The sequence below is a fragment of the Boleophthalmus pectinirostris genome, unplaced genomic scaffold (genome assembly GCF_026225935.1).
Source record: "Boleophthalmus pectinirostris isolate CB_2022bp ecotype Guang Dong unplaced genomic scaffold, ASM2622593v1 HiC_scaffold_15, whole genome shotgun sequence".
Classification (NCBI taxonomy): domain Eukaryota; kingdom Metazoa; phylum Chordata; class Actinopteri; order Gobiiformes; family Gobiidae; genus Boleophthalmus; species Boleophthalmus pectinirostris.
This window is the reverse complement of record NW_026571070.1, coordinates 28,740,428-28,754,225: the sequence shown is the minus strand read 5'-3', so window position 1 is coordinate 28,754,225 and position 13,798 is coordinate 28,740,428. Positions and strand designations below refer to the sequence as shown.

The following is a 13,798-nucleotide window of genomic DNA, read 5'->3' as shown; positions in this document are numbered from 1 at the left end:
AGTTCATTTAATGATTACCTTAAATGAGCAGAACATGCAATTAAATGTTTCTGAACGCACTGTTGTTTACTACTACAGATGCTTAGGCCCACTTCATCAACATCAATCTGGGTGCTCCATTGTTTGAACAGGGGTGCACCCACTCTGTAGACAATAGCCCCCCCCTCCAAAGCCAGGGGAACCTCCTCACAGTAAGGGTCAGTTGAGTTCTATTGTGCTGTGCCATCTTTTGTGTGCACGAGAAGCCTGCAAACTGAACACTGTCATCCATTGTATTGCTAAGAATCAGCTGGGCACTCTTTTTTCAGTAGAGGCTTCCATGTGGTTATGATAAAGTTAAACATGCTCTTAAAGTTAACAATGCATAGGCAAATACGCTTCGGTTTAATGCTGGGAAATGATATTGCAGAGCGTGTGTGTTCTATAGAAGCTGGTGGGTTTTCACAGCAAGGGCGTTGTGCAATTTGGTTACTTAGGCTGTGCAACTCCTATAACATCTATACAACCGTGACCACAGAGGATTTTCACTTTTACATGTATCGTCTTTGGAACTAAAATTAGAAAAAGGCTGATTTTAGATAGAATTCACGTGCCCTTACATTACAAACATATGCTACTTTTTTCATAGATATTGTTTTTATATCAGAGCTAAATGTATGCAAGAGGTTCAAAACAAGACTAGTGTAGGTTAGCTAGCGTACCATAGTTTATGCTGATTGAAGTCAAAACCACAAATCTAATACAATAACGCGTAAAATAACGTCATGTGTTTTGTCCATGATAATATAATAACAGTAATATAAAAAAATAAAAAACACATATTAAAAAAATAAATAAACAACTGAACAAACAAACAAATACATACATACATACAAAGGAAATAAGTATGCTTTTGCCACTTTCATGCCCTATTTTATTACCCAGAAATAACAACTAGATTAAATGTATTTTTAATTTACTACTTTTCCAGCCAAAGAAGCTCAGAATGCTCCAGCCTTTTACTCGTTATTGGAAACATTATGTAATAGCGTCTCCAATTGGTCCGTATTTAAAATCCAAATTTAAATACGCGCTCTGATTGGCCAGCGCCCGTCGAGGAGGCGGGCAGTAGGCGGGGCCAGAGAGGACTCGCGAGCCTCTTCACTTCTGTTTACAGACTGTCGCGCGCCTCCTATCCACGCCACTTTTGTTGATACCTCCGCCAATTTATCACCGAATTTTGGACGTTAAATGAAGGAAAATGAATGAAAAAGACACGCCGAACTCCCATGGGTTCACCTTGACGAAGAAATGCACATTCCAAAGCGGTTTCCATGTTTTTTTCACCCTTGTGTTTTCCCTAACAGGTAGTGTGCTTCAGCGGTCAGTGGCTCTGAAAGGAGACTGAATATCCCGCGTTGTAATCTCTCCTTCTTGACAGCTTTTTTTCGCTCCTCGCTTGGACTCGTCACGACGTTTTCCGAACATTTTCCTCTCTCAACAAACATGGATAACGTTTATTTTTCATCCCGTTGTGGTAGTTTGGTGAATTTGTAACAGGTAGGTTCATTATAAGCGCCCGCAAGCAACAACCTGTCGTCCGCCCCATGTAATTAAGCGCTAATAGCACTTCAAGCTAAAGCGATTGACGGATTTTTCTCTTCAAGTGAAAGTGAATGGCGTTTTAAAGCATGTGTTTGGCATATTTGAAGGAACAGTAGGTATTCTGTCTTTGCTGGTTTATATTTAGCGTATAGGGGCTTGATTCACGATGGCCGGTGAGCGGTCCTCTCGCAATGTCGTCTCGGGCACTGTCCCCATTGTAAATTAAAGCAATTCGTCTCTTTACTGATGCTGGATTGACTTGATGTCTTTTACTGTTGGGGTACAAAATAGTGTAGAAGAAATATGTTGGAAGGGACCATTTTGGACAGTTGGGGATGCTCTATTTTTGTTTAATGGCCTGTAGAGCAATATATAGCTGCATTCTTGACACTAGCCCTACATGTAAAACTCTTTGGAGAAGTACACAGGAGAAGACATGGTTTTTCAAGGTAGCAGAACTTCAGAACTAGCTGTTATTACATATTAATAGCAAAACTCGGTGTTATTGTCTAAGTGACACTTTGACTACTCCCATGTGGACCATGTGCCATTTCAAAATAAAGCACCATGCTATGTGGATGTGGAACTGCTCCTGTCTGGTCATCCAAAACTAATCCTTAATCATGTCCAAATGATATAATGGGACCACAATTAGGACTTTAGGTCATGATAATTACTATATTGATTTATCATTCAATATATGAAAGCTGGAACAATATATTTTGGGGCTCAATAGTTATATATATTATCATTTATTTGCAATAGTGGGGAGGTCTTTGCCATTTTTATGTACTAAGGTAAGGCTTGAGCTTTAGAGGGTTGAATAAACAACTCCTATGGCTAATTAATAGTTCCTCCTGCTATTTATTTGTTGCAGCTCATGCCTTTTAATAATACAGTATATTTAAAAACTGGTTTACTGGGATTATCCTGCTTTGTGTCAGTGACATCAAGTAGTTTCTCTGTAGCAAAATATTGTGCTTCAAAAGGTGTTATCGTGACAGGCCTAACCAGTATTGTAATATTCAGTTTGAACTAACCCTCTGAATACATTTATAGCATCTATAATAAGGTAGTAATCTACTATTCACTTTAGTAGCCTATTTTGTGAAGACACCTGCATGATAATGTAACAAAGGTGGACTAACCAGCCTTCTCTCTGTGCAGATTTTGCCACTATCGGACATGAAGAAGGAGGACGGAGTGGATTAAGATTTTATTTTTTGTTATTTTTATTTTATTTTTTTAAAAAGATTTTTCACTTTTATCTTGGCCTTGTCCTACTCATCTCAATGTGGACTGTTAAAGGACTTGTTGCCCTGGTGCGGTTTGAATTAAAATGATGGCTGCACGCTGGAGTGATTCGCCGCTGGACAACGATGGGAGTAAACACAGAACCATAACTCCATCTTCTGAGGTAGGCTTGTGTTTATTTTGCTGGTATTTCGTATTCAGGCACGTACAGAAAATATATCATGACCCAAAACAAGTAGTGGTGAAGGGAAGATTGTAAAGCCGAGGGGACTGCTGTTTCTGCTGCTGCTGAGGAAATTGGTGGATGAGGGCTGTGCTATGTTGTTTAAATGGCTGGATGTTGGTGGAAAGACTGTTACCAGGCTGGGAGAGAGTATTGTGAAAAATAAAAAAAATCTGAAACAAACCAATATTAAACTAGTATTGAGACTAGACACTAATTTGAACAAGTATCAGAACTAAAAAAGTCATTCACAGGACAGAAATGAACTTTTCCTAAATAGCATAGACCACATAAACACATGGACCACTGTGGATTCTACCTGTACAACTGAAGGATTACACAGATATGAAACTAGTTGGTAATGTAAAAGAAAGTCCTACAATTTAAAGATTACGGGTTAAAACTTACCTTCTAAATAAAAAGTGTTTTTTATTATCGCAGTAATATCAGAATTGGTATTGAGTACCTTTAGAATCAAAATTGAGTTTTAGTATTGCTACAAGGCTACAAGGTGGGGATTACAGTCTTCCTCGATTTTAGATTCAGCCTCATATGTTTTTCCCAAAACATTAAAAGTGTCTATTACTACCTTAGAGCTTATTCCAAACTGATCCGATGACTAATTTAGAATCTCTCTGCATAAATGAAATTGAGTGTGATTTAGCACCACTTCAGCTCATAACACCTCATGTCTGGCTGTGGTAGAGGTGACAGAGTTCATTTTCCTCCTCTAAAAGTATAAGTGAAAACATTGCACAAAGCCAGTTTCTTTCTGGACTTTTCTGATCATACTGGACCTGTTGTGCGTTTGTGTGCCAGACGCTCATAAATGGCACGTTGTAAAGACCTCACCATCTTCCTCCTCGGTTACATCATCATCAAAGCTCATTCTGGACGCCATGCATGTCATAACAGCATTGCAGCGGTGGCATGTTTTTTGGATTAATCTGTCATCAGGAAATGGCAACAGCACTGTGTACAGGGTAGGTAATCCTCTTACTGTGATGGGAGGGATGCATAAATCTTTGGGAAATGGGAAAAGTGAAAGGCTGACAGTGCAAAAGTCAACCTGACAGACTGGAGGATAGCGATGAGAGTTTGTAGATATTTTCAGTGCTTTATAGGGGTTAGTGCGCAACATTTTGACTTGTTTCCTAGTGTAATAATTAGGTTGCACTATCCAGATTTTCAGTTCCAATGCCAATATCAGTTCTATGGCTTTATGTATCTGCCAATATCTCATACAAACTTTTAGTAGTGTAGGGGTTGAAAATGGCATTTTTCTTACTCAAAACCCAGAGTACATATTACAAATTTGATCCAGTTATGTTATGTAACTGTTATTTCATTATACTATGACGACTGAACAGCTTTGTATTTAAGTTCAAACAGTATGAGATGTCCTGGACCTACATTAGTCAGTAAATAGTCTCATTATCCAATTATAGGCCCAAATAATATCATGAAACCAATACCAATCCTGCAAATTTTCCTGGATTAGCACTGATTCTGTAAATTTATCATGCATCCCTAGGAATATTAATCATACTTGTTCTACTTTGACTGTACATAATGCTCATTTACTGTAAATAGATTAATGTTTTCTTTGTTTTGTCTTCTTTTATTTCGTCTTTAAGAGGTAACTAAAGTTATCGACTGTTTGTGAAGGGTTACTCTCACATTGGTTGAACCCACCTGTCACTCACTCAGAGCATGATGGAGACTGGCCACTTGGAGGAGTGGGTGGAGGAAAGTGTCTGTTTTGAGCATAGAGCTGCAATAAACAATAAAGCAGTGAATCACAATGCGGTGATTTGAACAAAATGAGATGATGAGATCACAATTCGATCTTTATCTCCTTATTGTCTAGCCCCAACTGTAAATACAAGTGTATTTTTGTCTGTGGTGTGGACACTGTAACTTCATTGTCAGGTGGCTTGGAAATTTGTGGACAGTTTTTCCCATTTACACTACGGACTACTGGCAATAAATAAGGTTTCTTTGAGCTGTTCTTTTTGTTAGCAGGGAAAATATGTTAGTATGCTCCACTGTTGGACCTTTTGCAGCAGGTAGAGTTGCAGCTGTCACTGATTGTTTTTTCATGCTCTTTGTTTTCAAATAGGCAGAAACTTTTCTGGTCCTTCAAACTCCACTCTTCTGTCCAGCTCTGGCTTCAAGTAGGTGGAAGCTAGAAACAAACCAGATGACCCTTTAGATTGTTGATTGGATGCTTGATGGCATTTCAAGTTTGTATTTCCACTGCATTTCTCACCTTTTATGATGTTGTTTTTATGTTTAGCTATATTGTGAGCTTTTGTTGTTTCCTTTTTTAAATTTTTTTTTATTCAGGGAATCTGATTTTAGACGTCACTCTCTTTTGTACACCTGCTGTGGAGACAAGAATTAGTAGAAGACATTGCAGTAATAGTGAAATAGAAAAGGTGAAGCTGCAGAGTGTGAGTAAGTCTGAATTTAATGTGTTTTTTATCTACCTGATACCAGTCCCAAAAGCACAAATTTCTGCTCAACTTTTATACTCCAGTGCTTCTGAACTGCTCTTCCCCTGGGATTCAATGTATCCTTAGAGGGACTCAAGAATCTCTCCCCCCATTTGCCCCAGAATCATTTCCATTCACTAATGAGGGAGATGAGCCCGTACACACACACAGACGTTAGTCCCGCCAAAGTGATGGTGCCATGGCGGGGGTAATTTAGACCCAGCTGCCCTGGTCATTAGAGGAGAAAACACCCCACGTGGCCAACGTCTGCTTGGCTCCTTTCTTTATTCACTGTCACTGCATCACCGCCCTGCTGTCACTCACGTATTAGGATTTCAGCACTGAGGCAGCTGAGACCTCCAAGTTGGAAAGAAAGGGAATAGTGAAACATACATTATACTGGGACTAGATGGAATTAGGAAAATTTTCAGGCAGTGACAGTGACTTTTTTTGTTTGGCCTAAGAAAAGATCTTTGCAAGAAAATACTGTTAGAGTGAAACTGAGAAATTGTTATATTTGCAAGTATGAGAGCCACAAATCAGTGATATGAAATCTTGATAATGACTAGTTTCACAACATTCAGTTTGTGTCACAGCACTGCTAACAACAACTAGCCTGCTAACGGTGCTCCTTCTGAGTTTGCAATAGATAAAAGATGTTGTAAGATGTTATAAGATGCAGGCAGGTAATAACCAGGCTGGCGCCACCTAGTGCCTGCGCTCAATTTCATTTCTCTCCAGTGACTATGTCAGAAATCAAAATACAGTAGACGGTTCGCAAAGTGCAAGTGCAAGTTCGGGCACCAGCAATTAGCAAAGAGTGATATATTCAGTGTTGTCAGTGATTCCCGGGATCGAGGATTTAAAGCCAGAATAAAGAGAATGTTTGGTGAATTTTGTTAAGGGGAAAGACGTTATTGTCCTTCTTCCTACGGGATTTGGGAAAAGCTTAATATACCAGTTAGCCCCGTTAGCGGCGCATTGCATACGTCAGGACCAAATAGCAGCGATTGGTAAAAAGTACCCGCCTACCGTCGAGCGAACGAAATTTAAGGCTGCGAGGTCAGACAGTTTGTATGAAGTGAAACGAAGTGAAACCAACTGATGAATCAAGCTAGACAGCTAAAGCCATGAAGGAAGAAATTTGACTTCTTGTGTTATGTGGGCCTGATTTTAAGATTTTAAAATCTGGTTATCCATATCTAAAGCCATTTCCATGTATTTGTAATAATACGTAATGAAATTGAATTCTGTGCAAGATTCTGTTACAGTGTACTGGAGAAAAGCTAATTTTACTGTACTGAAAAAAAGTACATGCATCATTCAGTCTAAAAGTGATCTGTTTTCTTTTGCCTGTCACAGTAAATCATTTTCTGTAGTTCCTGAAAATAAACTGTTTGTACTTATATTCTGTTATTTTAAGATAAGATTTCTACACCTGAGCGGTCTAGTCTAGTGGAAACTGTAGTGTAACTCATTGATCTCATCAGTCATTCATGAAAAAGAGGAAGGGACCAATGGTGTGGCTCTAAGTGCTGATGATGCTCTGTGCTATGATTCTAAATATAGCCTCCACCAGCCCCACATACAAATCCCGCTTGCCTGTTTCCTCCCCCGTTCACATGTCTTTCAGCCGTCCTCTATTCCTGCGTGTTTTCACTGATGCCATATTTAACATGTGGAGAAAAAAGGATTACTAGGAGAATAGTAGTAGAATCTGTTTAAAAAGCTGAGTTCTCGTTGAGACAATTTTTTGGGTAATATTGCGGCCATATATTTTTGTGTTTTCCTCCAAAGATTGAAAGAACCAAGTCTCTACACTTCAGGCACCAACCATATATTTATTTGAAACAGTGAATGCAGATTAGGTAATAGTACAAAGTGTCCTCAGAATGGTACAGTGTCATTCGACAATCGCTATTTAGGGGCTGGAACATTCATGACATTTACTGGAATGCGGTTTCTAGATTTGAGATTTACCACTGAAACATCTTATAAGTTAGCAAATGCTGTCATGGAATTGTAAATAAACGCACATATTTATGAATTAGTAATCTAAATGGTATTTTGGGTTCTATTTTTTTTATGCAATACGCGAACACAAGACTGACCTGGACTTGAACTGTTTCCAGTCTATATTGTTGACAGTTGGACTTTGTTTGGCTAAAACAAGCAGTCTTTAAAAGGATCTCTGTTGTGAAAACTACTGCTTTACCATTCCCCCCTTTCACACCCCTATATATAGCATGTCCAGGGGCAACACTTGACAGAACAGTAAACATATAAACTTGTAATTAATCATGTTCTGTCTTGTCTAAAGGGTTAGAATATTAGCCTAATACACAGGGTCCTGATGTTGAGAATATAATTTTTCAGATCTACTGGACATATTATTATTTTTCCCTGGAAATATATTGAGCTGAATTTGAGCTGAGTGATGCTCATTGGACTTGCTGGTTTGTCATCCCTAAAACCCCAGACTAGTTTGCTCTCATTATCCCTATGGGTGATTGATGGAAGGGGCACAGAGATGGGAGGAAATGCTGCCACCCATTTCCTTTCTTTGCACATTTTATATATTCCGCTTTTTTGACAATTGGTTCAATGTCAGTCTTTTTGAGCCTCTGTAAGAATAGGAAGACGATGGGAGCTTGGGGGAAGGGTCGCAGATGCAGCCAGACAAGCAGAGCAGAACCAACTTAATGCTCAATGAGCCTGAGACACTATCCATTACACTTGCCTTGGGCATTTCTGTCAACATTTGGCCCTTTCTGCATCTATGTGCCTTGAAGACATGACAAACAGTAGTTCAGTTATGCACTTGTCCTCATGTGGTCTGACTGCTCACTTCTTGGTAGTCTGATTTCACTTTCCTATTTAGTGTTCCTTGTGTGACCAGAAGACATTACATGGTTCATTAGATAACCAAAACGATGAAGGGAAGCTAATTTCTTAACTTTTTAGTCTGATTATCTGTAAAAAAATGTTTTACTACACTAGCATGCATTTTTCCATCTAGCAGTAAATTCCCTTCTGGATGGTCCAGTACTTATCCTTATCTGCCAAATTCTATAATTTTGGGAATCTTTAATAATGCTGGCTATTTAATTGTTTGTTTGTTTGTTTTTTTAAACTAAACTAAAATACCAAACTCCCTAATATGCATTACAATTCTTGATAATGAGTATACATGCACAGTTTTATGGTAATCAGATGTTAATATCATATTGAGTGTAACTGGGTGTTATCAGAGCATATCTTCACTTGTGGTGTTCATTTCAGCATTGAGGTCTTGCAGGAAACCACATTACTTCCTGCCAGCGTCAGCAGTGGAAATGAACAAGGGCACCCCGGTGACAGAAGGATTTCATGAATGAATGGCACAGTGTCCACTAAAAGGGCTGCTGGCTCTGGGAACTTGTGGAGTCCAAAACTGATTACTCCTGTGTCCTGCTCTTTGACAATGAAAGATGCATGACCTAAAGTGACCACAACTTGTCTGGTACAAAGTTAAGTTGCTTGTAATAGTTGACTCTCAAAAATTTAATGCTGATTATTTGAATCACATGAGTTCTTATTTTACTGTATTGATTGTAGCGCTATAGTCCTTTTAATCATTTAGTCGATTAAACGTTAACCTTGGTCGACCCAAACTTGTATTAATCAAGTAATTATTTTATTTAGCTTATAAGGATTTATAGGGGACAACTGCAGAAAGGAGCCGTTAGTGAGTAAGTTAGCTGAAGATTTGGAATTTTTTGTCATTTATATGTAAAATGGCTGATTACTCACTCATAATTCACAAGTTTAACCTGCCGCTATATCATTTCTTAGTGCTTTTTTGCTTAAATTGTTATTTTTGCATTTATAACTCTTGTGTGGTTGTCATTTTGTGAGTGCAGTTTGGTTCAGATACAGAGACACGTCCCCTGTCTTTAGTCAACCAAGAATTTCTTTAGTTGACTACAACCCAAAGATTGATTGTAATGATCGATGCAGTGACACAGTAAAAGATGATAGAATTTCTAACTGAAAATGCCATGCCACATCCATTTTTGCTCAACTTGGCCAGTATTTGCAATATTTGTTGCATTGGTCACTTTTATTTATCATGTTCTCATACATCATTAGAAAATAGCATTTTCACATCTTTCAAATAAAAGTCACTTGTCAGCTCCGTCTGTCAGCTGGGTGTCCTCTAGACAGCACTTTCATTTCTCTGTCTGATGTTGTCATTTACGTTTACAGCTAGTAAAACCAGGTGACCTCAGCATCTTACAAACGCATGCGCTTTGTGTCCCATGCTGGGTGTGTCCCATTTACTGTAGCTCTTGCCAGGATCCATAACTCACCATTGATCGGATTATATTGGCTTCAGAGTGGGAGGGGGGGCAGACCACATGCTTTTACCCTTAACTGGCCTTTTCCTAAGCCTGACGGGAGCAGTGAGGCCTGGGGTATATGCTTTGTTTTGTCACAGTAGATAAAACGTATGCCCATATAGCATTAGCGATCCATGCTTCAAATGGCAAATGTATTTTTAGCTGAAATAATTGAGTTTGGAGTTTCATGTGGTTTGTCCTTAACTGACAGTGGTTTTGTCAGATGTTTGTGGCTTACATATTTTGAGAACACTTCTGGTCATAAGATTTGGAGAGGAGTTGCTTTGTAAATGGGCATTTTTGTTTCATTTTAGGCTTAAACTTATGGGTTTGGGACTTTCTTAAAGTAAACATTTTTTTTGCTTGCGTCTTCTACATTCCAGGTGGTATAAATTCCACAAGTCATATTCTTTTTAGTCATGTAGATTTATCAGAGGCTTTGATGAAAGGTGACTTCTTTGGGTGACCAACTTATGACATTTTCTTGTCATTTCTCATTTAAAGTGTGCTCAGAGGGTAGGGTCTTCATTGATGCCTCACAGCTATTGTCACAATCACTACCATCTGGATGTCCAACAGCATCAAAGACCGCTAGCAGCAACATAAACAATCCCAGACCATTTACTGGCATCCAGTTGTTAACTTTCTGCTGGTATTTTAAAATGTATTTCCGCCGCAGTTTCCTCTCTCAGAAGCTTGATTTCATAGACATCCCAGTGTGAGGTGGAGATCACACAGGAAGTGTTTAAATGGGTGTTCATTTACTTAACAGAGATAAGCTTCCGTCATGCTTCTTTGTGAATACAAGGACTTATAGCCTGGCCAGTTCTTCTTTCTTGTTTTTATTTTGCAGAAGTTATATTTAATCTATTATATATTTAATATTTAATAAGATTCCCTTATTCAGTCTCTAAAGTTCTCTCTGTAGACTAGTCCAATTATGCAGGTTTTTAGGGCAGATGCATTTACTGTTAAAACCTCACTGTGGACTGAATGATCAAAATTCCAGCCACTGCTTCACGTACTATGCCACTTTCTCCCACTTTCTCTCTTACCCTCTGTCTATGGAGCATTGTCTTCTGGCATCTTTCTCATTATACATGTGAAAGTGTATCTAGAATAATCAATGAGCTTCAGCCAGGTGTAAATACTGTATAAGATGCACCACAGTTCTCTCTTAAGCGTTATTATTATTCGCCTGACGCTGCAGAACTGCAATGAGACATTTGTACCCTGTGAGGAAAGCGGGGGGAATCCTTTCAGCGACGTCCTGCATTGCGGCCTGGTGCATTCAGAAAACTGTGAGCTCGCCTCTGCCTGGCACTGCTGCAGAGACCAGCACTGAAAGGCACAGTCAGTCTGGGCTAGGCAGTGGAAGAGAGAGAGGTGCACTTCCAAAAATGCAAGTTTCTGCTTCATCATCTTGCAGTTTTCTTCGGGATGGCGTAGTGGCACAGTGCTGCGCAGATGAACTACTACAAAACCCCTGGATGTTTTGCCTACATTTTGGGGAAATTTCTGTTGCATTTTTAACTAGATTGACAGAGTACCTGCAGGGATCTTGCATATTGGCAGGGGTTATCACACTTTGCCTATGGCTGATGACACAACTGTCTTTTGAAGGTGGCATTAGGGGGAGACAATGTTAGCAGGGTGCCGGTGGCAACAGCATGCTTTGGTACACTCATTTGAGAGAGAGCCATGACGCGTGATGGATTAACCTCAGTGGAGCTTAATTATGGCACACCTTCCACTTCTGGATTGTATGCTTAACAATAACTGGAGCATGATCTGCAATCTGTACTGTGCGTGGAGTAACCAGGTGAGTAATCTTACGGTAATCTTACTTGTCTGCAGTGTTGTGGGAGTGATGTTGTAAGAAGCGTACAATAGGAGGACATAATGTACTAAAATAGATCAAACATACTCCCATTTCACTTCTTTCTAAATGAGTATCATTAAAAACGTGTTAGCTTTGCATACCAGACCCAATGACTCGAGAATAAAATTGCAGTGCTTTTTTTTAAGTAGTAAAACAAAAGCAACCAGTACATGCCTTGTGTTGGGGGATTGTTTTTTTTAAAGGATATGGCAGCATATGCCAACAAATACATTGACACAACCTTATTACCCGTGCCATTGGAATGATGGCCTATTTAAAAAGGAAATCTGGAACATGTATTTTTCAAGTATCACTTTCCTTCATTCTTTGTTGGGCCTTGAACCCTTTTTGTCTCAGATCCTGCTTAAGTTTTCCAGGAAAGGCATCCCTGACATGTGGTGTATTAATAGTTCACATTCATTCACAAGTGCAGAGTGGAACTGGAGACCGTACCGCCTGGCATGCTGACCTCTGGGTGTCCCGGCCTAGCCTCGCATAACTCGATCCTAGACTTTATTCTGCAAACTTGGGTGCCAAACGTGCCATTACTTTGCATGTTCTGATGTGCTTTTATGTATGAGTTGCATTTCAAGTGATCTATTTAAAGATCAGAGTCGTATTTCTGTGGTTCAAAATAGCACATCTAAAAACTCTGTTGTTGGTTGGTTACTTGGATAATACAGCCTTTTAGACAGTCGAGTGTCGAGTTGAAATGTTTCCTAGTTTAGACTCATGTAGCGTGTAGATGAGCATATGAATATGTATACTCACACACAATGTTCTTTGTGGTTCCATGCACCCATTTATCTCTATAGACTTGGCATGCTTACAGCTCTCATCTCTGACATGCTGGTTTAGCTTTTTACTGGAAGCTCAAACAGACAGTTCATTGTCTTCACTGGGATTTTTCTCCTATCTCCCCTTTTCATTTTGACATGGAATGCCTTATGTGAGAAGTAAAGAAACCTCAGCGTGTCTAGCTATGTGGCCGTGCTGTTCTCTGGCCTGCCTCTTGCCTTAATTTAATTTTAGAAGTGCTGAAAATTGTTTGCATCACAAGTTGAACTGACAGGCCTCTGTTTTCCCTGAGCCTGAGCTGCTGCTGTCCTGGGCACTGAAAACAGCCTTTGTGCTCCAGTAGCACAGCACTGAGGCCTTATGAAATATTTAGAGAATAACACCTGGTGTGATACAGAGAGGAGCCAGACATTTAACGGCTTTTATTTGAAGTTAAAATAATGCTTGTACAAAGGTGAAAGCTTAAGCTATTATTATATGGGCCTATGTTACGCTAATTTCTGATCCATGTTATAATGTTGTTTCTTCATCAAAAACATACCGATGTGCTTTGTTTCATACACATATGTTTAACACAAACCCTATATATTTAGGCTTAGTTCTCTCAAACAGAAAACACTCTGTTCCACGTTGTGTTGTCATGTGGTAATACAGGAAATGCTCCACTGTGTTTTTAAACTGCCATTCTCTACTGAACTAAAGGTAGAAAGTTGCTGTTAACTTGAAAACTGACACTACATGATATCACAAGTTGGAACAGAACATTTGGGGCTTTGGAGATGTAGACAGACTAATAATAAAAGGTTACTCAAACATATGAGAATGAAAGAAAACACAGCACCAGATATGTTTTTATGAGGTAACAACATTATAACATAGCTTAAAGCTCACAAGAATCCATTTTGTGTAGTATAGGACCTCACACTCTGTAATCCCAGATGGTTTTAATAGTAACAATATTGAATAGAAGGGGATAAGACCCACATATTAACTCTTGGAAAGGGAGTAAAGTTGTCCATCCCCTGAACAGTGGATGAGTAACAGGCATTGTGGGGCTATATTTCATGTCATTCTGTGATTTAATAAGAGGGGTCCATATCTGTCAATCCTACCCTACATAGTCCATTGATTGTGTATGTGTTCATGGATGTCTTGAATAGTCTCCACTTTGTTATAA

General features: G+C 39.2%; 1 protein-coding gene across 1 annotated transcript in view; it reads left to right on the top strand.

Annotated features, from left to right (window-relative positions):
- The first annotated feature begins 1,172 nt into the window (after window positions 1–1,172).
- The window catches only part of LOC110165546 (rho GTPase-activating protein 21-like), a 100,996-nt gene continuing 88,370 nt past the window's right edge, over window positions 1,173–13,798 (top strand). Inside the window, exons 1-2 of the mRNA XM_055150966.1 lie at window positions 1,173–1,539; window positions 2,752–3,001. Coding sequence (XP_055006941.1) covers window positions 2,924–3,001 — 78 coding nt within the window. The 5' untranslated portion in view covers window positions 1,173–1,539; window positions 2,752–2,923. The remainder of the gene's footprint in view (window positions 1,540–2,751; window positions 3,002–13,798) is intronic.